This window comes from Thamnophis elegans, chromosome 1 (assembly GCF_009769535.1).
Source record: "Thamnophis elegans isolate rThaEle1 chromosome 1, rThaEle1.pri, whole genome shotgun sequence".
Classification (NCBI taxonomy): Eukaryota; Metazoa; Chordata; class Lepidosauria; order Squamata; family Colubridae; genus Thamnophis; species Thamnophis elegans.
Window position 1 is genome coordinate 126,274,343 of NC_045541.1, and position 26,747 is coordinate 126,301,089.

Sequence of the window (26,747 nt, forward strand, 5' to 3'; positions counted from 1 at the left end):
ATACTAAATATACTCAAGGAAACAATTATATGAAGTCATTTAAATTCAAAGAAAAAGTAATATAAATGGAAAATGATAAAAAGCTAAAGAAAATCATCTACTTTATATATTAAAATTATCATTAATTACTATTAAGTGATATCATAAATTACTGAAAACCAGTCACTACAAAATATTATTGTAAAATATCACAAAATCTCTGCCTGTAGACATATTGTTTCATTCTTTGATTAGTATAAAGTACAGGTCACAGTCCTCGACTGCCAACCATTCATTTAGTGACCATTTTACAACGGTGCTTAAAACGTGTTCTACGCCCATTTTTCACACGACCGCTGCAGCATCCCCACAGTCATGTGATCAAAATTCAGATGCTTGGTAACTGACTGATATTTACAATGGTTGCAGTGTCCTGGGGTCATGTGATGCCCTTTTATGACCTTCTAACAAGCCAAGTCAAGGGGGAAGTCAGATTCACTTAACAAACAGGTTACTAATTTAAAAATTGCAGTGATTCATTTAACAAACGTGGCAAGAAAAGTCATAAAATGTGGCAAAACTCACTTAACAAATTTATCAGCAGCATACATTTTAATCCTAAACTGAGGATTACCTGTATTGTCTTTTTCACAACAGGCCACACATTTCCAAAAGCCATTTCTTAACATCAGGAATATAACTTCCCCAATTTCTCGATATAATTCTTTTATCCACCCACATCATGGCACAATATAAAACCAGATCACTAACTAGGAATTTAACAGTGTTTCATGCACATACAGTCAAAGATGGACTGTAGGGGAGCTTATTTAGCTTGACAACACAAGAGAGGAAATTTGGAAGCAATCATATTGAAAGACTTTTCATCTCACAATTCCTTAGCTCCAAAAGGGTCCCAAAAGCCATGTCAAGCATAAACCATCTCTTATGCTATCTTAAATCTATTAATCAAATTGAAATAATATTTCTGACGAAGATATGAGTTCAGAGAAACCTCCAATAACATACCCACAATGTCCATCTTCGTGAATATGTTCTACAAAATATGTCCTACAATAGATTTAACTTATTTGACACAGTTCCAGAGTTTTGATAACAATCACATAGGTCTAAGTCAATTGCCATTATATTATCTAAAGCAGAAAGCCTTTTGCAGGGCTAAAAAAAGACTAAAAATGTAAACTAAAGTATATGCAAGTAGTCCTCGATGTGACCACAATTGAGCCTAAAAGGTGTTGGTTAGAATGCATTTCTGCATTCTTCTAACAAGTTGGTAGGAAAATAAATGACAAAGGTCAACTGTATATTATATAGCTGCGTGAAAATTTGGATTCCGTTCTTCCTAGTCCAATATTATACTAGTCCCGCAATAAACTTACATTATTCAATACAGTAAGGAGAGCCTGCACCAAGCCACTGCTGCACATTTCATATGGTGAAATTGTAGTTTCATCCTTTAGCAGGACAATTAAATTTTCCAGGGCAGTCTTCATTAAATCTCGCCAAGTGTTTTCTCCCTCAATAAACTAAAAGAGAATGAAGTAATAATTCTCCCATTAATGACACAGATTCTACACAGATGGTCGGATTACACATATAAGAATTTTACAAGAACAGTTTTCATATATGTAATATGTGGAATATTTTGTGACAACTAAATATAACTTAGCTTAAGTATTAAGAGGTCAGAAAAATTCTACATTGTAACTTTCCAATATATTGGCATTAAAATCATATAATTGATTATGTATCAATTATATAATCAAGAGTCCTTCATGATATTTTATGAAACCAGGAATTATGAATAAAACATAAACAGCATTAATTGGGGGGGGGAGGGGAACTCTGATCCAAAAGTTTACAATTCAACCCTCCTGCTTGATGGAACAAGGTTTGGACCAGTTTTCTAAAAATCAAGAGAAAGGGTGGCATCTGCACACTGAAGAGGGATGCTATACCAGAAAAATTGGGATTAAGGAGCCTGTGAAGTAGTTATCCTAGCACCTCTTACAATATAAACAAGTATTTCTGGGTGTACCCATCACTTTAAGTTGTTGGATGAGGTATATATAGTTCATAAATGTTCTTAATGGCAGCCCCATGTAGAATATGTTAAAAGAGTCCAATAAATAGATGACTAAGACATGAGTGACTATAAGTAATTTCTTGCCATTCCAGGAAAGGTGACAACATGCACATAATATGAAGCTATATAAAGGCTGTCTTGGCCACAGCTGCTGCTTGCTCCTCGTGCATGAACTGTGAGTCAGCAAGATTTCCCAAACTTTAAACCCAGCATAACGGTGACTCAGGCAACATAGAATTGTAATAAACAAATAAACACTGTTCAAACTTGTGTAATTTTGCTAGAAAGAGAAGGCGTAGAAACCTGTCTTGCTGGGCTGAATGTCACTCAGTTCTTTTCCATCTAGATCTGGACAGTACCAGGGGCCAGGATATACAATCGGGTATAACTGAGGTCTTCAACACCCCCAATTAATGAGCTTGGGCTCAATCGTCCTCCAAAGAACCCTTACTTCAAGGAGAACAATTATAATATAATTTCTCCCATGCCTAACACTTTTAAACAGCTCAGAATAATATGATTGAAACTACTTTTACCCAGAGATTGGCACTGTGGTCAATGCCCTCTTCTCGATAAACCCAGGCTAAAATGTTTCTATTTTTGCAAAAACAGTCCAATTACTTCCTTTGCAATCCTCTCCTAAAAAATGGACATTGAAAATAGATCACTAATTGTCCACTACCATGTTTTCCCCAAAATAAGACAGGGTTTTATTTTCTTTTGACCCCCCCCAAAAAAGCACTTGGCCTTATTTTCGGGAAGGTCTTATTATTTTCAAAGTGCAGGAGGTGGCGAGTGTGGTCACCTCATGGCTGCTGCTGTATTGCAATATTTTCAGGAAGGGCTTATTTTTTTGGGAAGGCTTATTTTAGAGCATGCACTCAAAAGCCCAATTGGGCTTATTATCCAGGGAGGTCTTATTTTCAGGGAAACAGGGTACATCTGGGTTGAATGGGTATTTCTTAAAACAGGAGTAACATTTTCTATGTCAAATTAAAATGATCTTGGGGATATTTCCAGGATATCCATGCAATAAGTGGTTAGTGGTTGAGAAGAGAATTATGTTTGAATCAAGTGAATGTCAACAGAAAAACAACTATGTCAATATTTCATTTCACTAATGAAACTTGCCTGTCTGTTCGTATGAAGTTCCCATGAAGACTCTAATTGAGTTGCTATATTCCTGAGCGTTACTACTACACCTCTAGGCATACTTTCAACCGCTTTAAAATGGTCATCATATAAGTCTCTGGCCATAGTTCGTACCTGATAAAGAGATATAAAAATACTGTAAGTTTTATATATATATACATACATACATACATACACATACACACTCATATTAATAATTTTCTGAGGTTTCTGGATATGTTTTGTTTATAAAAGTAATACATACGGAAATTATTAATTAGCAAACAATAAGCCAAACTATCAGTGAAATCTGATTCTACATAATCAGTATATTAGTACACTGTGAAATTGTTCTTACTTAGCTCCTCTCATTAGAAGAAACATTAATCAATCAGAAATACATCATGTTATGTCTGAATTAAAACTCCTAATTACCAATCACCTAACAATATTGGAGGGCTACCAGTTAGTTTTAGTTTCCAGAGAATGATAAGCCAGGAATTCCAATTTTAGATACCAAAGAGTCACAAGCTATGAATTCTAATATGGATTAATCTTTAAAAAGGTACAATTCAGAGTCTCAGTGAAATTTTACAAACAACAGCACTGTTGTTTCTAGGCTGGTCGAGCCATCAACACCCATGGAATGCCTCTTCCAGAGATGTGAGAGATTGCTCATTAAAAATATTTTATACTTAAAAAAAATCAAGGCTGTTGAAAGATCTTTACTGTTTGATTTTATCTTTTGCTTTAGCAATTTTAATTTCTTGTTTTTTTTAAAAAAAATCTACATTTAAATTTTTATAAAAGTCATCTTGAATTCAGATAGAAAGTTGGATGGAAAATAAAACCATACAAATTATGTGTAATTGTGAATATGTAACATAAAATTATTAAAATATACATAACCTTTCTGCAAATTGAAAATGCTGAGTTCCACAGGTGTCATTTATAATATAGTCTCTCAATCAAGTCAATTAATTTTTTTCCAGATCTCTTTTGCTGAACAGAACCAGACCTTACATCTCTGTCTCTAATCATCCCCAAAATGGCTATAGCACTATTATGATGTGTGTATGAAAGGTCTGCTGTTTCTGTGGTTCTTGTTAGGCATCTGCAGATAAAATATGTCTTTGGAACAGATAATATTGTGCTTCTAGCTGATATATACATCCCCCACCAATATAGATGTGAAGTGGTAACAGGCAGTATTTTAGTTTAGCCCTATTCTTTATTCCTGAGTTATTGTATCCATTTTTTTAAAAATGACAGTAAGGTTTCTTCTCTTTCATAGCTGAAGTTACTATTTCATTTCTTTTAAAATATAGGCAGGCTTACCATTTGAAGTATATCTGACTAGCAAACAGCATATATAAGGAGCAGTTAAAAATGAAGACATTTAAGCTATTTAAAATTGGCAGAAATTATCCCAACCTTTTGTTTTGTTTTTTCCAACTTGGACTTTAGTTTTCTGCCCCGTTTTCCAGTCCAACCAGTCACAAATTCTGATCCTGAAAAACAACAGCTAAAAATTAGGTTGCCACTGAACCCCAATATAATACAGTTGTCAGACTCCTGTTCAGATGAAGTTTGCCTAATCAAATATTATGCATAATTTTTAATATGCATAATTCTGGATTTGTTAATCCACTGTTATATTTACCTGTCTTAAAATATTTTCTACAAACCAGATATATCTCCCAGAGAATAGGAATCCAGCTGCTAAACCAGAAAACTGCAAACATATATATATCAGAGGTGGGTTCCTACCGGTTCAGCCAAGTTCGGCCAAGAAGGTAGTAACTCGTCCCCCCCCCCCCACCCATACTGGTTCTATTGTCGGCGGTGCCATCTTTATTTTTGCTTCTGCAAATGCGCAGAATAATATTCATTGCAGAAATGTAATTTTCCCCCTCTTTTCTTACGTTCTGCGCATGTGCATATCTTTTTAGGTGTAAATGCGAATGCGCGTGGAGTGCGTGCAAATTTTTTTGCACACTGAACCGGCAGTACCCGATTATTCGGCTGTTTCGTAACATCCTGTGTGGCTGAGGTACTAGCTGTGTGGCCATTAGTCTTTTGTGTTTTAATGACCTGGGTAATGGGCTGTGTGATGACATCCTGAGCTCTAGTCCTGATCTTGTCTTTGGGGTTTCTTAACTCATCTCCAGAACCAAACGCCTTGCTGACAAAGACCACCTGAAAACTGAATTACACACTCTCACAAACGTATTAATTGCCAATGGATTCCAAAAACAATTACCAACCTAATCCAAAGGGAGTCTCCCCCCAAGAACGAGACACAGAACAGGACAAAGGCATCGCCCTCCTCCCTTACATCAAAGGCACCACAGATAAAATTCTCCACAAGCACAATATCAAGACAGCCTTCAACACTGACCAAAACATAGCCAACATCTTAAGAAACCCCAAAGACAAGATCCAGCTAGAAAATCAAGGAGTCTACGAAATACCATGCAAAATCTGCCCTGCAACATACATTGGACAAACTAATAGAATAAATGCATGCATCGAAAAAGAAAAGAACGCAGTCAGAAAAGAAGAAAAAGCTTCCTCCCTTTTCTAGCACCTTAAAGCAACAGGACATGAAATTGATTTTGAAGAAACCAAATTAATATCCAAAACAGAACACTTCAACAAGAGAATAATTATGGAAGCCATCAAAATAAAGAAACACCCCCTCAACATGAATAAACGTGACGATACCTCCCGCCTACCAGACATCTGGAAACCAGTGTTAGTCAACAAACGAACCCCACCCACCACCCAGGTCGTTACAACACAAAAGAACAATGGACACACAGCCAGCACCTCAGCCACACAGGATATGAAACAGCCCACCAATCTACAAACAGCATCTCCATCTACCAATCAGGATGCAACTACACAGCCAATCAACCCACTTACAGCATTCCACACACACCCATCAAGATTCATAGAAAGACGACAGCTCCGACCATGCCTTACTCGCACAAGTACGAAGCCAAAAACACCAGCCTGAAGATGGGACCTTGCCGAAACGTTGCCAAGACAATCTCAATCTTACAGGGGAAAAGACCCGAATACAACAAGACTAGCATGCATATATATACATATACACACACACACACATTATATATATATATATATGTGTGTGTGTGTGTGTGTGTGTGTATATTTCTCTTCATTATATAAAACTGTATACTCACCTAAAGAAGTTTCAGCTGTAAATGAGTGTTTAGTTCCTCTATTGGACTCAAAAACAAAACCTGGTAGATCTTCTTTTAAGATTGTAGCTTGCTGACCATCTGAATTATGAATAGCAATTTCTCCTTCCTTTAGACAGGTAAGAGACCAATTTCCTACTGTAAGTTTTGAAGGTCCTGGAGCTGATAAAATTGGCTGGCTGGTTGTGGATGGCTTTACCTGACTCCGAGCCCGCTGTAACTTCTCTAAAAATTCACTTCGGCTTTCTATTAAAAAATAATAAAAAAATAATTTATATTTAATACTTAATTTAGTTTCCATGAAAGCATGTATCTCATGAAACAAGTGCAAATTTAGGTTTTGGATTCAAGTTCTCAGGACTGTTTAAACACTGATCAGATAATAAAGCAGTTTACAATAATGAAACTTAAGAGGGGCAATATAACATTAATATGCTTTGGGTAATGTACTGAAAAAAATTAAATGCAATCAATTTATTTTTAAAACAATGAAAGAAACCAAATTAGGCAGTTAACACCTTATTTTTACTAACAGAAATTCCACCATTTTTCTGTTTGATATTTAAAAGGAAGCATTTAAATTCTGAAAGAATTTAAATTTAAGAAGAAAGGATTGGACTGGACAAGCAATTAAAGGAGAAAAAGATATTTCACAAGTTTCATCTTATTGTGAGAAGCATTTAGAATTGTTTAATCTGCTACAATAGCAAACTATATCAATGCAATGCTGCATAATTGCATAAAATTTGTTTTGTACCTATATTTTCACTACAGCACAAGTCTTAAAACTACTTTCTCTTTCTCCCATAGAATATATTCTACAAAAGACTGCATTATTCACGTTCATTCAACATCCATTAAAACTCTTAATCCAACTAAGTACGGCTGTTCAATCATGCCCCAAGTACTTATGTTTTAAGTACCTTAATCATGATGATTCCTACCCAAGCCCACACAATTATTCCAGGAATCAGTAGCACAATGTAGACATGTGAAACTACACAGGTAGACTTCCAGCATAAAGGCAAAACCTTCATACTAAATACCTCCACCCTAAGAAAGATTTATGGAAAATCTGAAAGCAGCATTACATGGCCTATAAATGGCTTACAATGTGATCTACTTGCTGTGAAGATCTTCCACCTATGTTTTCTACCCTGAAAGCTGCTGGTCTATTGTTGGTTGTTGTTGTTATTTTAACTACGTAATTTTTTTTTAATTTCTAGGCAACCTTTGAAGGATTTATAATTTACTGTTTTTGGTGATCTATTTTCTGTTTCAGAGAAACACTGAGATGCCCATTTTTGACAAGATTCATATACAGGACTGAGGGATAAAGGACCCAGCTTAATTTAAGGAATGAACCAAGACATAACCCCATCCGAAAGGAATTGAAAACATATTTTGAAGTATGCAAAAATGCAATAAAAATACTTCTCAGGACTAGAAAAATTGTGCCAAATTAGACAGCTATTCTATTCAGACATAGCAACTCCCTGATCCAGCCAGTCCAGTAGAGACTGTCTTCTGCACTAGGTGAGTACCGTATATACTCGAGTATAGGCCGACCCGAATATAAGCCGAGGCACCTAATTTTACCACAAAAACTGGAAAAGTTATTGACTCGAGTATAAGCCTAGGGTGGGAAATGCAGCAGCTACCGGTAAATTTCAAAAATAAAAATAGATACCAATAATGTTTTTGAATATTTATTTCAAAGAAAAACAGTAAACTAGCGGTGTATTCAATGAAATACTTCACTCACCTCATGATGCTGATGTCCCGCTGTGATGATGTCCCGTGCAGCCGCGGGAGCGATGTCCCGCCTCCTATGACACACGGCACAGTGATTCCTATCATTGGATCACTGTACCAGAGGAGGTGGGACATCGCTATGTGGCTGCTTGCCATAACAAGGAGGAGGTGGGACATCGTTGCAGAGCGGCAGGAGGGGGAGGAAGGGGAATCGTAAGACAGCCCTGCATTACATTAGAACGTGAGGAGGGGGGATGGTGCGGTGCGCGCTGCGCGGCAAACTGACACAGAGGGAGGGGAAACTCACAGGGGCACTGGGCCATTCACGAGTGTCACCCAGCAGCATGGCCCCGCCCCTTTTTCTCCTCCATTTCGGGCAAATTTTTCACTGACTCGAGTATAAGCCGAGGCGGCTTTTTTCAGCCCAAAAAGTGGGCTGAAAAACTAGGCTTATACTCGAGTATATACAGTATATGACTAGCTTTGAAGCTAGATGGCTGTTCATACACACTCACACTCCGGCACCAACTTGGGAATTAAAGTATTTCTTAAAATTTCTGAAACTGAATTCAGTTATCAATCACAAACTTATTCAGAATAAATCCTCACAGTATTCTTTTAGCTTCACATCATGGGAAAAGACATTTCCTGAGAATTTGAATCTTAAGTTATACTACAGCAATCCTATAGTTCTGTTACACGCTATTTTTACTATTACTTCCTAATATTTAAAAATTAGTGTTGCAATTATAAAAAACTACTAAAAGGAGACAGCAGGCAATATCTATTAAGTTTAAAAACTACAAGACAGCTTAGTAAAATTCAATGTGAAACATTTCTGCTGAATGTCTGTCACAATTTCAGGTTGGCTGAGGAAGTTTCCACTACTTGTCACACGTACATGCATTTCATTCTGCTAGCCAGATGCAAGCCACATCATTCCAATTTCTGTACCTGGAATGCAGTTTATCATTCTTATGCATTACCCTTTAATGATTGTTTAATATTAGTATGCATAGAAAAGAATGAAAACATGAAGCTACGATGTTCACTGAACAGAGTTACTAGAAGTTACTGTTACATGCCAATTTGACAAAAGCATCACTGACCACCTTCCACCTGTTTACATCCTTTACTATTTAAGGAGGCAATTCCTGTAAAACAGAACATCTCAAAATCAAACATATAAAAAATAATTTGTAATTAACTCTTTAAAATATTATTTGATAACAAGATTGTACCTGAACTGTCAGATCCTCCTTCAGGACTGCCACTGGAATACATTGTAGCTAACTTCCCATCCAAAATAAATCTGAACCATCCATTGCTCCCATTTGAAAGTTCCAAGGCTGCAGCATCACTCCAAATATACAGGCAGTCCCTTCCTCTAATAATTGACCAATCTCTCCAGTGATACGGTTTACCCTGCTGCAATTCTTTGGCATCTTCTTGAGGTTCATCTTCCTGTAAATCAAAATTAAGGTACTTGAATGTACAAACCAGTGGTGAGTTCCTACTTGTTCGGACCGCTTCAGTCAAACCGGTAGTGGTTTAGTGGCCTGGGTCACTGGAACTGGCAGCGACCAGGCCTGCCCATGCCCCCGAACTCGTTCTCCGGACGGCGTCATAGGACCAGTCATCTTGTTTTTCACTTCTGTGCATGTGCAGACAATTTTTATTGCACTGCGCATGCATGCACAATGCACATCAAGTGCACGTGTGTGTGGCGTGCACACGAGCAAACTGGTGGTAGTGGTGTTGTTTTTTTAAAACAACAACAACACCAATTTTAATGCAAACTAACTCAGTTTGCACTTTCTGAAGGTTACAAGTATGATTTTGCAGTTTTACCAATTTTATAAGAGCCTGTCAATGAAAAAAAGCACTAGAAAAAAGATCAGACAAAAGATTACCATAAATGTTTACATAATTTATAAAAAAATACAAATTGATGAAAAAGGGAAACTTTTCACTGGTAAATGTAAGAAACTGAATGAAAAAAGGAAACTACCAAATCAATCCATTTATATTAGCATATTCATAAAGTTCTAATGTATATTATAATATAAAATTCTGTGTAATCAGTTATAAATGGTAAAATACAGCAAGATTATCTATAGGCAACTTTCTTGCACTTTCTTTCTTCTTTGAATTTCAATGAGCAACCATAACTTGAAGAAGCACTGAGATATATTTAAGAAAAAACACATTATGGATATACATCAATTCTAACTTTCATATACTTTCTTCCAAGTATAGATTAAGAAGCATAAACATGTATAAAATAGAGACCAATGCATTTTGCAAATCTTTCTTTTTGAATTGTAAGCAGCTAATATAGTTTTAGGGTCCATGTAGAACAGAGTATTAAGTCTCCCTTAACATGGTAGCTTTTGGACCAGAACTATATTATTATTAAATTGCTTGCCTCTATTTACAAGCTGTGTACACTAAACTGCTTCTCTAGCAGACTTTATGACTAATTCCAAGAATTCTATTTCAAATCACATTTGTATTTCATTACTAAAAGTTAGGACTAGCGTTCTATAGTTTAGCCCTGAGGCTGACAACTGCAATAATTGAATTATTTTCTTTCCCAATGAGGCTGCCTCTAAATATGACAAATAGTTCCCCGCCACACACAGAAAACTACTCTGAGTTGTAACATAAGATTGTGCTGTTCACCCTAGAACCAACACATCACAATTAAAAAAAAAAACTTTCCCAGCAGGTTCTAAAAATCTAAACCTGTCCTCAAAACAGAAATATGAGAAAAGAACATCTTGCTGCATAAATATATATCCTCTTGCATATTTTGCCTGTAAGAAGAGCAAAGCCATTACTACAATTCTCTACATTTGTCACTGAATTCAAAATTTCAAAAATTTAATAGAACTATGGTTAAATACCGGATAAAATTCTTACTTTTTCTGGTTTAGACTCTTCTTCATTCTCATCATCTGAAGACGGTCCAGCCAAAGTTGATACTTTACTTATTACACCAAGTCTAGCAAGTTGGTCCAAGAAAAGATCACCTCCTTTATCCACTAAATCTCTTATGATCTGCAAAGCTAATAAATGGCCATCATCGTCATCCTGCAAAAGTAACATAAATTTAAAAAACCCTCAGCAATTTTTAGCAAGAGGGAATTGCTTGAATTTACATTCATTGGAGAGAAGGGGATTACAAGGGAGTACATGGATACACAGTGGGGAATACCTATTGAAAGAAATATAGCAGTGGCTCTATGCCTGTCAGCTTGGGAATGCTCAACAGCAAAATACAACCAGAAACTGTGAAGGTGATTAAAATCTTGTCAGAACCAGTAGGGAGCTGGCTAATTAAAGCCAAGAACTAAGCTTGTTATTATGGGATTAGCATATTTTGGGGAAGCACTGAGATACAGAGAAAAAAATGCTCGAGAACATATTGCTTGTTAAGCAATCTCTTTGCAAGGGAGCAAAAAAGGGAAAAAATGTACTATATTGGTGTACACATGACTGAGAGAGATGCTGCAAAGGTCATAAGTTTTTATCTTGATCATAACTTTAAACAGTCGTTGCCCAAGACAGTCACTAAATGAGGGCTACCTGTAAGTTGCTCAAAATTATGTTCAAATGATACCTCAGATGGGATTCATCCAAATTAATTGAGATCTTATTTTATTGGCAGTGATTGAAATTTTATTATGTAATTTCTATAGAATCTATATACTTTTATAGCACAAAATTATAGACATTCAAAAATGAGGTGCAAAACATTTGGAATTTGAATTTAATTTTGCGCATAGAACAGCTGTTTCATATTAACACTATTTGACCATTTGAGAAACTTAAAATACTTCCAAAATAATTGAAATTGCCCTTTTCAAACTCACAATAGGGACTTTCTGGTTCATACTGATTTGCACATTGCTAGAAGAAAATAAAATGTATAAAAATGAAATACCTCTTGATCTAGAACAGTAGCAGTGATCTCTACCAATACTGTAGGTAAATTATGTCCAACGTCTGAGTCACAAACTTCTTTGAGAAGAGCTTCAGAACAAAAGTGAATCATTTTTCTGATGAGAGCAAGACTTGCTTTTCTATACAAGAGAAATAGCATTTTTTAAAAATTAAAAGGAAAAATACTTTTGGGAATTACATATTAAGTTTTGAATTTAAAGCCAAATTACTTGCTTTGTATTATTTCACTTGAAATCAGAGTTTTATTCCAGCCATTTGCTCCATTCTATTGCAATTTTCTCGTCTCACATATGCTTACCTGAATATGCCTTTATAGAACAACATTAGAATACAATGTTTGAAACTCAAAATCAATCTTGAGTAGTAAGATAACAATAAGCATAAATAATATGGTAATTTGAGAGAAGAATCAGCAAGCTGAAAGTCTTTTTTTTAAGTCAGAATAATATAAATCTGATTCTTATTTCAATTCACATCCATGAAAAGAGCCTTTTCCTTCTTTTTTACCTTATTGAAGGCAGCATAGTTTGCTGAAATGTTTGCGCAAACACAGGTAGCAGTCTTTTCAAGTATATTGGTGCCATTTCTGGATCACCTTTGGGCTCATTTGATTCTTCTTCATCTTTATTGGCATCTTTCTTTTTCTTTTCATCTCCTTTGTTAACTGGACACATCCAGTCACCTACAATTTGTTTAAAGAAATTTCTATCAAAGATTTTTTTAAAAAACATTTTGATAAGTTGCGCTGATTAGTGCAAACTATTTAGACATTCTGAACTGAATAAACTTTAAATCATTTTCTGAAGGATTCAGACTTGGATATAAGACAGAAATACCCCTGCTTATAACAGTTGATTATATTTGTCCAGACCTTCTGGTTCTGTTTTCAGTAATTTTTGATTCCATCAACCATACTATTGTTCTGGAACAGCTGTTAAGAGTTGAGGAAACTGTTCCAGTAGTTTCAGTGCTTCTTCAGTAGATAGTTCCAGTCAATTAGACTACTGCAAAGTGATCTGAATAGGACTATCTTTAAAGATGACTCAGAAACAGCATTTGATATAAAATATAGTGATCTCTGTGTTAATCGGCACAGCACATTATCTCTGCATTATGGGACCTGTGTTATGGATCCAATTGTTTCTGGGTACAATTCAAAAGAATGGTTCTAAACTTATAAGGCTCTCCACGACTTGGTATTGAGCTACCTTCAAGACCATATTATATTTGACTAGAACTGATTCTTTTGATTCTGAGATGTTCCAATATGAACATCTCAGGGAAAATTACTTCTAGTTATTTACTTCTCTGAAGTTAGAAAAACTGAGACCAGAAGGAGACATTTCTCTGTAATGGTAATCCTACACTGTGGAACAACTTCTCCCAGGAAGTTAGACCAGCTCTAATAATAGTAATGATTTATATGCTGTTGAACTCCCAGTTCTGACTTGGTGTTTTACAATATGAATGTTAAAAACATTATTTTCTTTATAGAAGCAAATTAAAATAGGACTTTTCCAAGTCCATTTTAAATATAGTATTTTGAAGGAATTCCATATATATGTTTACATTGCTCTGTTACTATATTCATTTTTTGTAATAGTTATTTTTTTATATTATGGGTACTATATGTTTAAATACTTTGTAATATGAACATAGCAAAGAGAAGCTCTAATATAGAAGTTATAAAATCTAACAAATTAAAAAATAAACAAATAATTAGAAAAAATATATATTAGCCAATTTATACATTTAACAATTGGTACCATAAAAGGCAATCATAACATTATTTCAATCATCTTGCAATTGGCTAATAATTGTATTACTATATCTGAACTGCAGTTTCAGAAATGTCAAACTGAACTAATGTTTTCCTCCCATAATTATGCTGTACATATTATTTCCCCCCTCATAGTTCAAAACATGCTACAATCAATACCAGATGAAGATTCATAATTTCTAAGTTGTTTTAGAACTTCCAAGGCAATGGTAGATAACACTGATTGGGACAGTCAGAATTTCAAACTATAAACAATAAACAAATCAGTGTAATTATGTTGTAAAATATGCTAACCAAGGGCATTTTGATATTCACATATTGAAGCTGAATTTTAAGAAAAACGAAGTAGCAACTTTTCACACTAACCTGGAGATTGAAGAATGGCAACTACTTCACTATGCCCTCTTTCACGAGCTTTGTCCAAAGGAGTCTTTCCATCTTCATCTCTCAAATCTGGATTGGCACCATGTCTCAAAAGAGTCTACATAAATCAAATGATTATCACTAAACGTTTATTTGAAAAATATAACATTGGTTCAGATTTAATTTCTAATCATGCAACTGAAGCATTGACTTTACACAAAACCATCCTAATTAGTGGGCAATGGTATTTTCATACTTTGTAAAACAACCAAAGATTTAGACAGGGTTTTTTCTCTCAACTAAATAAGATACTTGGCAATTTGGGGATAGTTTGGGGTCCATGTAAAGCTTGGAAATGAAGATACCTGAAATTACATAAAATCTTTGACCCTACTGATAAGATGGTTTCCAGAAAAGCCCTTGGGACTAAATGAAGTAACAGAAGAATGTATAAAAAATGGCAAGGAGAAAAAAAAGTTTCTATACATTTGAAAATATTTCAGATGATATATGAAAATGATTTTTTATTACTGGAACTGTGACAGCTGGTAAGGAACCTATCAGTGAACAAAACCAGAAGCATGAATGAACAAGTTCTTCATGAGTGAGCAATCAATAAAACAAACAATTCTTTCAAATTGTACATCACAGGAAGTATGTGCTATACTTAAATCAAATTTAGGTTCACTTTAGAAAGGAACATTGGTAGGTTAATTTATTTCTACTGTTGCACTATTTAAAAAAGCAGAGCAATGGTCAAATGGTTACTATAAAATTCACCTTTGCTACTTGTGGTCTTCCAAAACATGCTGCATAATGTAAAGATGATGACCTTTGACCCCTATTCACATCAGCACCCCGTTCACAGAGAAATTCAACCTGTTTTGTATAAGAAGAACAGACTACATTTATTTACACATTCTCCCTATGAAAAAATGTTAACCCCATTATTTTATTCCATGTTTACCATTTCTTGAGTTCCAAAAGCTGAGGCCCAGTTTAAGAGGGTCTGTCCTACGTCATCCATAAAATTTACTTCAAAAGCTGTAGAGAAGGGGAAAAAACCTTGTTCTATTTAATGAAGCTAATACAACAAACAATAATTTTCAACAAGTATCTTACACATCACACAAACCTATAATCCCTTTTTAAGATATACAGAGGTACCCGATCTTTTTTGATATAAAAATGTTGTCCCGGTACTCAATGCACTGTGATAGGAAGAGGTGGATGGCTGTGGGAATGGACAGGAAGTAGGCCATGCCAGGAAGGACACTGCAAAAGGAAGTGGGGGACAGCCACAGATGGCAGGCAGGAGGTCAGCCATGCTGGGAAGGTTGCTGACATAGGAAAAGGGACAGACAGAAGCTGAAACAAAGGGTGACATGGTGTCTTTGTTACTCCTTTTTAGTACTACTGGGGCCTCCCAGTACCAATTAATGACAAGCACCAAGTACCACTGTACAGTCAGTCCTATTAAAATTCATGGTCAATTAAAAATTATACCGAAGAAGAACGGTTTGCTTACCTCCTGTGTCAATAGCATCTATTAGAGCATCAGTATCTTTACTACGGATGCAATCTATCAATTGACGATGGGAACGTTCCCCAGTACTATCCAATCTACGAAGTCCTGGGATTCTTCCTGTGGACCCAGCACTTGATTTTGGCAGTGCTTTCCGTCCTTCAAACAGTAATACCAAAAGAAGATCTACCAAACGCATGGTGTCAAGTACACATCTTTCATCGCCCTGCAATGCACTTTCTATAGAATCTGGAAGCTCAGATCTTAGGAGATCCTAGAAATAATCGAAATATAACTTCAGAAGATCCAGTGAGAAAGGGATATCGTCAGCACCAACGAAAAAAGCTGAGATTTTATATATATGAATCAACTGCAACTGGTTAACTTTCTAAATTAACATACTAGAATTTACAATGTACAATTACAATAACAATATGAAAGTCATTGTTTCTCAACTATAGTTTTTAGAATGCACAAATGTGATCATATGTCACCAAACACGATTTTTAAACTATTAGTTAACAGAATTCCAAGAACACTTACGTGTGTTACTACGGGGGAGCCTCTGCAAAGAGTTGATAATAGGCTTACTATAGTTGACACCTGATTACTTAATTTAGAGTCTGCTGTTGCAGTTGGTGCCCCTGTGCTACTCCGGCCAGGTTTACATGCTGAAGATGGTCCTGAAGCAGTACCCCCTGCTGCAGCCATACGAGATAACAACTCTTCAGTTAGTCCGTGTTTGGCTAATGGTGCTGGATCAACTCCGCGGCGAGTAAATCTATCAGCTAGTGAAGCAAAGCATCTCAGTGCACCATCAGAAACCTGAAGGAAAAGATACATATATGATTATTCTCAGAGTTATTATTATTCTCAAAGAACCAAGAGACAAGTTCTTTCAGGAAGCTATACTTACTCAAGACTACACTCAGACATTTTTTAGATATTCTACTGTTGCTGCAGACTATATCCTTAAAGATACTAGCTTGAGGATTCACAATTGATTATATTCAGTTACAGAATTCTTGCTTATTCCTATTATTTTACTTGTGCCCCATTCCAACAATTCACCAAGCAAGAGAGACAAAAGTATTTTTCCCAAGTTTGCCCTTTGAACTTTGAAAGTTTGAATCTTTGTTCTGCCCAACAGAACATAACCTTATTTAAATTTTTTCCAAATAGCTACCTTTTTATGTGTGCTGTCTTTTCTCTAATGATAAAAGAAAAAAAGTCAGTTTTGCATTTCTCAATAGGATTTAAATAGCAACAGTTTCAGCTAAGACACATATAAATCTCCAAATAACCAAAAGCTGAGTGTGATACCTAGTCTTTCTAGCACGGTATTATTGTGGGGTTATAAGTGGAGATGAAAAAACCACGTACACTGCTTTCAACGAAAGTATAGTAATATATGTTATAGATATTATCTTAATAAATATTCAGTAATGCTTCCAAGCTAATAAGCTAATAAGTTAATTTACACCTGGTTAAAAGAGGCATAGGATGTGATTATTCAACTTTTTGCATTTTTTTTACAGATTTCCAAGCATGTGGCAAAATGCACATAATTATGGATTACATAGGTCATGAAGATTATTAACTATTTACCTGATGGTCTTCATGTTTTAATAGACTTGAGAGCGATTCAACACAGATCTCTAAAGAAGAATCCTGTGGTTCCATTTTCCCACAAAGTCTGGATACCACAGCCATAGCAGAATGTAAAGTATCTTTATGAACAAGATGCCCACTATCACGAATAAATGTCAGCACACAGTTCAACCCTCCAGCTTCAAACACAGCACCAGATTCACGGGTACAGATAAGTTCCAACACCTAAATGCAAATGGAATTTTGGCATCAACTCATGGCAAAAATACCCCATGCTCCTAAAGTTACTGAATCAATATATTTTAAATGAATAGGTTTTTTTAAATCAATCAACAGCTTTCTTTAAGATGAAAGAACAAGTCATGCTATTAAACAGCACAGCAACCATGTCTTGTGTCTATAGGAAAAGAAATGACAATAAGGCTCTAAACAGAAAACATCAGGACAACATTTTAGAAATGTCATAATGAAATAAAGAAGATAATATATTAACTAGAGGAAAGCATACTCATTTATAACAATATAAAAAAGCAACTTCCAAAAACAAACTTCCATAAATTAGTGTCAGAAAATTCTTCAGGTTTTATGATAGAGTATGTATGAATGATAGAAGGAAATATGGAAACAACTATTATAGTACTACTGTATTTTTCAGAGTATAAGACGCACCTTTTTCCCTGAAAAAAGAGGCTGAAATTTTTTGCCTCCCGAAACCCCACCCCCTTCACCAAAATGGCTGTGCATAGCCTTTAGGAGGCAGGCAGAGTGCTCCTGAGGGCTGGGAAGGGCAAATATGATCGAAAAACAGGCCATTTTTTGCTCAAATTTGCCCCTACAGGAGCACTCTATAAGCCTCCTAAAGGCTATGCCTCTCCTTTTTTTGACAAAAAATGGGAGGTCTGCAGAGTGCAAAAGCTTTTTTTTTAAAAAAAATTGCCTCTTCAAAACCTTGGTGCATCTTATACTCCAGTGCGTCTTATATTTCGAAAACTACGGTATTTGGTTAGATCACTTGTTTTTTCTGGAATTTAATTCACAGTATAGATTTTAATATACAATAAATTAATATGAACAAGCATTTAAAAGCTTTCTAGGTTAGTAACACATATTTAAACTATTTAGTTTGTCAGTTAAATATCTGAAGATTAAGCTATAAATTTTTATATAAGACAGTCAATGACAGTTGTTAACAGGAAACAAGAAGGTAATAACATTCCTATATGCCAATCTGATTAAAATGATCTCAGGTGTCGTCAACCCTACAGAAAGCAAAACATCTTGGCACTTTTTCCCCTTTGGGAAGAAGCCATTTGTTTTAGCGGTTAGGGAGGGTTGGGGAAGGAGGTACAGGAGGTGAGAAGAATAACAGGTAGACTAAAAACTAAAACTAAGCAGGGATGGGGTAACTTTTTCTTCTGATAGAGAAAAACAAAAATAAAGTGTTAAGCCAGGGGAAAAGTGATAGAAAAAATACAGTGGAAAATAGACAAGTGCAAGGCTGAATAAGCAGGGATTCTACACTCCTGAAATCTATACCTTCCCAGCTGGCTTCCAACAAGCAAAGTCTACGAGGGAAGCCAGATTCTTTTAATGACCACAAAATTTGCTTAACTGCAGTGATTCACTTAACGATGGTGGCAAAAAAGTCATAAAATAGGGGCAAAACTCACTTAACAACTGCCTTCCTTAGCAATGGAAATTTTGGACTCAAATGTGGTCATAAATCAAGGACTACATCAGTGGTGAAATTCAATTTTTTTACTACCGGTTCTGTGGGCGTGGCTTGTTGGGCATGGCAGGGGAAGGATACGGTAAAATCTCCATTCCTACCACACTCCACGAGAAGGATACTGTAAAATCCCCATTCCCTCCCCACTCCTGGGGGAAGGATATTGTAAAATCTCCATTCCTACCCCACTCTGGTGTCAGCCAGAGGTGGTATTTGCTGGTACTTTGAACCACTCAAAATTTCCGATACCGTTTCTCCAGAACCTGCCAGAATTTCATCCCTAGACTACATGTAAGGCAGGACTGAAGTCCAAACAATAACAAAGACTTATATAGAAAAGCAAAGAGTATATTTGGAGTAATGAATCAAGAGTGCTTTCATATTTATTCATTCATTCATTCAATTGCCAATATTGAGCAATATTTTAACATATTGTTTAACATTTTAAACAATAAAAGCAGCCAAAATAAATATACACAGCAGCCAGTAGTTAACCAATTTAACCATAAAGCCAAGAAATTGAGCTATTAACACATTCAGCCCTCCCCCCTTGCTCAGGAACACAAGCAAGTTCTTAAAGTTTTATGAAAAGTCAACAGGGTGGGGTCATTTTAATATTTGAGCAGTGATATTCCATAGAGTAGAATCTACTGCAGAAAGGGGCCATCTTTTAGTCCCTGCCAACTGACAAGATCTGAAGCACGCCCTCAAAATCTGCATTTAATACTGGCAAAATACAATTCTGTTTTCTATCGTGATTTGAAATTATTTAGGTTGAATTTAGGCAATGCCTTCATGCAAAGCTGATTAATGTTCTTAGTATGTAATTTTAATGCAAAAAACATGGAGTTCTTTACTTTGTGTAATATAATTGGAATGAATAACAACGCCATATAATTACTTATATAATCCAAACAGAATAAACAATACTATGTATGTGTACTATGTATATTATATGGGTATTCTGGTAGGTTCCAAATACTGGTGCAACCGGTACGGTGCAACGGGGCTGAGCGTTCACCACATGCATGTGCTCAGTGTGCACAGCCGTACTTACCGCCTGTGATGCTCCGAAACGCTCCAGCTGCTCGGCGGAGTGTTGAATGCTCCGTGCGCGTAAGCCGCAATCAGCTCAAATACAGGTAAGGAGGGCAGGCAGGAGGGCACTCCACAGCACCGTACCGGAACGGTACCTTGTGCTCCCAGCAGGCACCGGTTCGCCCGTACTGAGGCATACTGGTCGTATCCCACCATTGGCATTCTGTATATGCAGGAGCTTTCAATACTATACTACCGGGATGGCGAACCTATGGCACATGTGCCACAGGGGGCACGCGGAGCCATTTGTCAGGGCACACGAGGTGTTGCCCTGTCAGCTGGTCAGAGTGCATGCATGCGCTGGCCAGCTGAGTTCAGCCTTTTTTAAAGCCATTTTCCCCCTCCATAGGCTCCAGAGGCTTTATAGGAGCCTGGGGAGGGTGAAAAGAGCCTCTACCCCCGCCCCCCGGAGGCCCTCTAGAGGCTTCAGGAGCTTCCCTGAAGCCTCCAGAGTGCAAAAAACAGGCCCTATGGGCAAACCTGAAGGTCCCTGAAACCTCCGGAAGGCTTAAACCGAACCTACGAGCAAACCGGTTTGCTTGTAGGGTCGTTTTTTGCCCTCTGGAGGCTTCAGGGAAGCCTCCTGAAGGTCTCTGAAGTGTTCCGGAGGACCTCTGGGGGGGGCAGGGGCGGGAGAGGCTGTTTTTGTCCTCCCCAGGCTCCTATAAAGCCTCTGGAGCCTGGGGAGGGTGAAAAAAGCATGCAAAAAATGGGGGGGAAGCATCTCTCATGCACGCATGCACACTGGGGTGTGTGTGTCATGCGTTAATTATAGGTGCAGCACACCCATGCACGACCCCCCCTACGCTCCCCCCACTTATGGCACACAAGCCAAAAAAGGTTTGCCATTGCTGCTATACTATGTGTGTTTTCTCTATACTGATGCATAAATCTATAGAGGAGGATAGTTTGTACACTAAGGCTTTAATTGCAGGCTGTGATGAGTATATGCTTTTGCAAATACATTTAGCAAAACTCTCAATTTAAAGCAACTATATTCTTATCTACATTCATACTACTGAAAACATGCTTTATAGCTTTTCTTGGTGACAAATGTATAATACAAACCTACCTTTACACATTGCTCAGCTAAGTCTCTACTAGTTCTGTTGTTAAGTTCCACAACTACTAAACGATTACAAAGTGCTTTGATAGCACCATCTACTCCCACGATCCGTCGAGTGCATTCTGCTGATACATCCAAATAATAAGTTATGGCACGAGCTGTTACCTCCAATACATTGTCAGGAGCACTTTCATCAAGAAAAATTTTACATAGTGCTGGCAAAAAAGTACGAGGGGGGCATCTGAAAGAAGAAAAATACAATCTATCAATGACAAATTCATTCTCCATTGTTCAAATTTATCCTACCAGTATTTACAAGATTAATGTTGAGACTAAATAGTACAATTTATATTACTTGCATGTTCTTTTTCAGTTTATTTTTTTAATTAAATTTTAAAATCAATTTAAACTGTAGACTTCTTAGAGAAAGCTTTATTTTGAAGGTTAAAATATAAAATATTTTAACAAAATAATATAGGTCAACAAATATATATATATGTGGTGTGTGTGTGTGTATTCAAATTTGTATTATGTTGATGAGACACTTTCCCAATGATCCATCTACTTTCTCTAAATCAAATAAGTACAATTTCTATTAGACAGTTACATCATTCTTTGTGTATTATAATGATTTATTAAATCTATATATTGCCTGACTCCCAATGATTTTGAATAGTTTGTAGGAGGGCTACTCTCCATGGGCTAAACATGGGACTAAATGCAGTGTTATATATTTTTAAAGATGAAATGATATCATAAATCTTTACAATACTTTGGTTGTATGGGTTGCAAGAGGGTAACTTGCTATTAAACCTGCATTCGTTTGCATTCCTGCGCAAAGAGAAAAGCAAACAAATCCATTCTGGATATTAATTAAGTACTTTAGAAAACTATGTGTTAGAAAGGATTGTGGTACGTAGAGCATCACAAAAATTCAGAACCCTTAACCATAAGCGGAAATATTTTTCAGTTGCACAAATAATTTCAAGCAGAAATTTATAATTGCAGATATAAAGCTAAAATTCTCAGTTTGTTCTAAACCATAATATTGTTTATCTTTGTATTTTACATAACAGATTACCCACAAGACGACCAAATAATAGACACCTACAAATTAATATCTCACTGTGAATTTAATAGTTTAACTTCTTCAAATGACTTGCCCTGAAGAAAAGAAAAGATCAGTAACATACAGCAGAAATTATTGGATAGTATACCAGACAGCAGTAAGGCAGATGTTCCAAATCTCTGGAGATTTGGGAATAATACACAGAGAAATAGGCCACACAGAATTTAATCTCCCAATAGGAGTTCTTTTCACTGGCAGGAAACCAAATTTGGAAACAATCTTTATCTAAAATAAAGTCTACTATGCAGTAATGAACTCAAGATGAAATTGCTGGATACTAATATACTGTTCTGCAAGTAAAAAAAAAAGATGGAAAGGACTTCTGTTTGAAGCCCTGGAGAATTGAAACATCCACTATAAACAGTCTTGAGACAATATTGATCTGACTCTATGAAAATATTTGTATGCATTTGTTACATCAATTTATGTAGCCTATACTTGAAGGTGAACATAGGGTTTAAAACTAAATGAAAACCTATTTTCCTAGCTTTCTTTTATATGAAATAGAACCTTGTTTACCTATCATACATGCTATTCCAACATGTTTCTTTGCTATTCTTTTTATTCACTATATAATAACATTGTCTTCCAATTGTGATTTATTCAAATTATTTTTTTATTTAGCTACTTGAATGAAGACTGGCTTTTTCTTGAAAGTATTCTTTTTAAAAGGAATGTTTTTTAAAACAAATTATTTAAGGAGACAAATGCTTTAAATTTAACAAACAACGTTGGAGCAAAATAGGCAGATTATATTTTAACAATTTCACATAGCGTTATGTGAAGGTTATAACTCAAAAATGGAAAGGAAATAAGGAAAACTTCATTTGAGAAAGATGAAATCCAACAAAACATATTACTATTGTAAAAGCTGTTTTGCGCAATGCAGCTGCCATGGCTTTCCCACATAACAGATGAAATCCAATAATAGGATTCTGCTGACACAGAATTCTCTGTATTCATACAATTAAGCAGGAATAACTTCCTGTTCTTCCAGATCTATTATGAAGGCACTACCAAACTCAGAATAAGTAATTTTGCAGGCGGCAACAGAAAGCTTCCATATGCAACATTGAAAAAGTTTCTCAATTCCAGGTCAGAAAAATAAACAGGACAAGATAAAAGAGTACTTAATAACCTATAAAGCACTAAATCATGTGGAAAGAAGATAATTCCCTAGGATTATGTTAGAAGGCAGTATTATTCAGTAAAATTGATTTATGACAGAATTAAGAACAGTACTTATTCATTCTGTGCAATGGAAATCATTGTCGTAAGTTACAGTGATGACAGACCAGTTTGGATGTCAGTAAGATACCTAACAATTACTTGCCACATGTTAACTAAATGATATCTCTGATAATGTGGGCAGGGTTCTCTATGGCAGTGGTCTCCAACCTTGGCAACTTTAAGACTTGTGGCTGAGGAACTCTGGGAATTGAAGTCTACAGATCTTAAAGTTGCCAAGGTTGGAGACCACTGCTCTATGGTATGAACAGAGTCATCTGCAGACTGGATCCTTGCCATCCCTGGATTTTCTGATTAGTGACACATGGGATGAGAGTTGGATTTGGAAGATGATCAATACCTCTGAGGGAAAAGATAGTGCCAGCTGCCTTGTAGGTAGCAGTGATTCTTCCCTACTTAAAGATAATATTTTGCAATCTAATAGTGTGAGATAAATGTATTTGCTCCCCATCCTTTCCTTTCAAAGGAAACTTTTGCAAAAGTTGGACTATAGCCGTGATGGTGAACCTATGGCACAAGTGCCAGATGTGGCATGCAGCACCCTCTCGGATGGCATGCAAGCCGTCGCCTCAGTTCAGCTCTGTTGCACATGTGCATGCACCTCCTGCTGGACAGCTGGTCTCCAGGTGTCTGCCATGCATGTGCGGGGTGCGTGCGGGGGTGGTGTTATACGTTCATGGAAGGGGAGTGGTGTGTGTGTTTCACACATGTATGCGGGGGGGGTGTCAGGCACATATGCGTGTGTGTGTGAGGGGGTGTATGTGCGCATTGCATTTTGGGGGTTCAGGCACGTGGGCTTTGGCCACTCCAATCGAAAAAGTTTAGCCATCACAGCAGTAGTCTAACCCGGAAATTTAAAAAAGGGATGTATTTTGCAGTGTATTCTCTAACACTTAAGAATGTCACAACTCATATACCAGCCTGTTGGTCAAACACCACCTTGTCACTGACGCCACCTGTTGTGCAATAGTTCTGAGTTCAGGAGAACCTACAATTTACATACCCACTTCTTTAGGGGGAATGTAATCCACCTTGCTCTAGATTGAATAAAGGCATCAGAAAATCCATGGATTTCTGGACAATTTGTAGTTAGGATTCAACTTTGGAATCCATCCAGATCCTTATAGGACAGTGATGGTTAACCTTTTTTGACACTGAGTGCCAAAACTGGAGCATGCGTGTGCACTGGACCTGGAAGAGCAGTTGGCAATGGCTTGTGTGCCCACAGAGAGGGCTCTGCGTGTCACCTCTGGCATGCGTGCCATAGGTTCGCCATCACGGGACTACTACAATAATTACAATACACTTTACTCAGGGTTATTTATAGGATTACAGGTGGTCCTCGACTTACAACCACCACTGAGACAGGAATATTGCTAAGCAATGTGGCTGTAAAGTGCAATGGCAGGTGACCATCTTGCTTAATGATACTGGCAGTCCCATTTGCTGACATTACTTCAGATGCTAGGGTTAAGCAGGAAGCAGAGGAGGTCCCTGGTAAAGAGTGCGGGAGTGCTGCAAGGAGTTGGCGGTGGGAGAGGTGGTGTATGTTATGTGAAAGTTGATGCAATGCTGCAGTGTGGTGTGAGCTCAGAAAGATGAGGAGGAAATAGAATGAGGGTACATGTGTGCAAGTGGCAGAAGCCAGGAAAAGAATGTGGTATTTCTTGGCATATTGTGGTTATGGTGCTGCAAGAAGCCTAAGTTGCAGCTACCCCAGGAAGCCAGCCCAGTCCAACAGCATGGTACAAAAGGGCTTCTTGCTGCCTCAGAACCACAGTGCACCAAGAAGCTTCTTTTTGCCATGCTGCTGGGCCAGGCTAGGCTTCTTTGCACTACAGTTCAGGAATTCTTTCAGATCCAGAACTACGATGTGCCAAGAACACCTTTCCACCATGCCATTGGGTCAGACTGGGGCTGGGCTTCACACTGCAAGAGCCCCTGAGTTTCAGCATGGAGGCCTCAAATCCAACCCCAGCCCAGCAACATGGTACAAAGTGGCTTCTTCCTGCCCCAGGGAACCACAGCTACCTCAGCCCAGTCCCAACCATCCCAGCTGATCTTCACCATCTTCTTGTTCACAATATTGATGAGGCATGCCTGGCCCTTTGCACAGCAGCTGGTCGCCATGTGAGGCCATCTTAAGTCCCCAGCATTGCCTTAAACTGCAAGATGGGAAGCAATAAATATGATAAATAAATAAATAAATCTTCCCAAGATGTTTTGTGTGACCTGGAGGAGAAAGCCTTGTGAAGTTAGCAGTTATTTGTGAAAGATCAGGACAGGCATAGTTGGTCCGTTGTGGGAGAAGGAAATAGTGAAGGATGGCTGGGATGTCATGGACCACAGTGTGCAGGAGGTCAAAAGATGGGGGAGATAGGCAAATGAAGGGTGTTGAAGCACTCCTGCATATAAATGGAGGCAAGCTGCCAAGATCTTAATTTTGTTCATGTGATCAGGATAGGTTCATTCAGAGTCATCATAACTTTGAACGGTCACTGAATGAATGGTTGTAAGTCAAGGTATACCTGTGCTTGAAAACTTTTAACTGGTGCTGTGATGGCTCACTTGCTGATAGATAAATGCCACTACTGCAATGCATGGGGTATAAATTTCATTAAATAAATGTTCACAGGAATTTCATTTGTTCTCTTTTAGCTCTCTGGACAAACATATTACTAAATTTGAAATTTAAAAACATGCAATATCCCATCAAAGTAGTTATTTAACTTATATCATACTTCATTTCCAACTTTTCCTTCTTGGCCCTATTGAAACATCGTGTGGAGAAGCTAGAACAATCAATAATCTCTTCTATACTCTGTACTTTAATTTGAAAATATGTAGCCCACTCTTAGCATTCCGTGAATGTAGGTTCATGGTCTTAACATTGACTCCCTTTTTCTCTTACATTTTAAATTTACAGTACCACCTTAACTAACAATTTTAAATAACTCAAAAGCTTATACATTATTTTATACCTGAAGTAGATGCCACAAAATATCGTGTTTCCCCGAAAAGAAGACACTT

General features: G+C 36.9%; 1 protein-coding gene across 7 annotated transcripts in view; it reads right to left on the reverse strand.

The window, feature by feature from the left end:
• HECTD1 (HECT domain E3 ubiquitin protein ligase 1) overlaps nt 1-26,747 on the reverse strand; it is a 76,095-nt gene that overhangs the window by 40,926 nt on the left and 8,422 nt on the right. For all 7 annotated transcript variants that reach the window (XM_032230454.1, XM_032230446.1, XM_032230429.1 and 4 more), the window contains exons 3-17: nt 21,347-21,581; nt 17,445-17,672; nt 16,380-16,661; nt 15,840-16,110; nt 15,279-15,355; nt 15,092-15,190; nt 14,315-14,429; nt 12,676-12,850; nt 12,149-12,287; nt 11,125-11,295; nt 9,441-9,663; nt 6,427-6,690; nt 4,652-4,728; nt 3,218-3,352; nt 1,380-1,526 (exon numbers count right to left, since the gene is read on the reverse strand). In XM_032230454.1, coding sequence (XP_032086345.1) covers nt 1,380-1,526; nt 3,218-3,352; nt 4,652-4,728; nt 6,427-6,690; nt 9,441-9,663; nt 11,125-11,295; nt 12,149-12,287; nt 12,676-12,850; nt 14,315-14,429; nt 15,092-15,190; nt 15,279-15,355; nt 15,840-16,110; nt 16,380-16,661; nt 17,445-17,672; nt 21,347-21,581 — 2,638 coding nt within the window. The remainder of the gene's footprint in view (nt 1-1,379; nt 1,527-3,217; nt 3,353-4,651; nt 4,729-6,426; nt 6,691-9,440; nt 9,664-11,124; nt 11,296-12,148; nt 12,288-12,675; nt 12,851-14,314; nt 14,430-15,091; nt 15,191-15,278; nt 15,356-15,839; nt 16,111-16,379; nt 16,662-17,444; nt 17,673-21,346; nt 21,582-26,747) is intronic.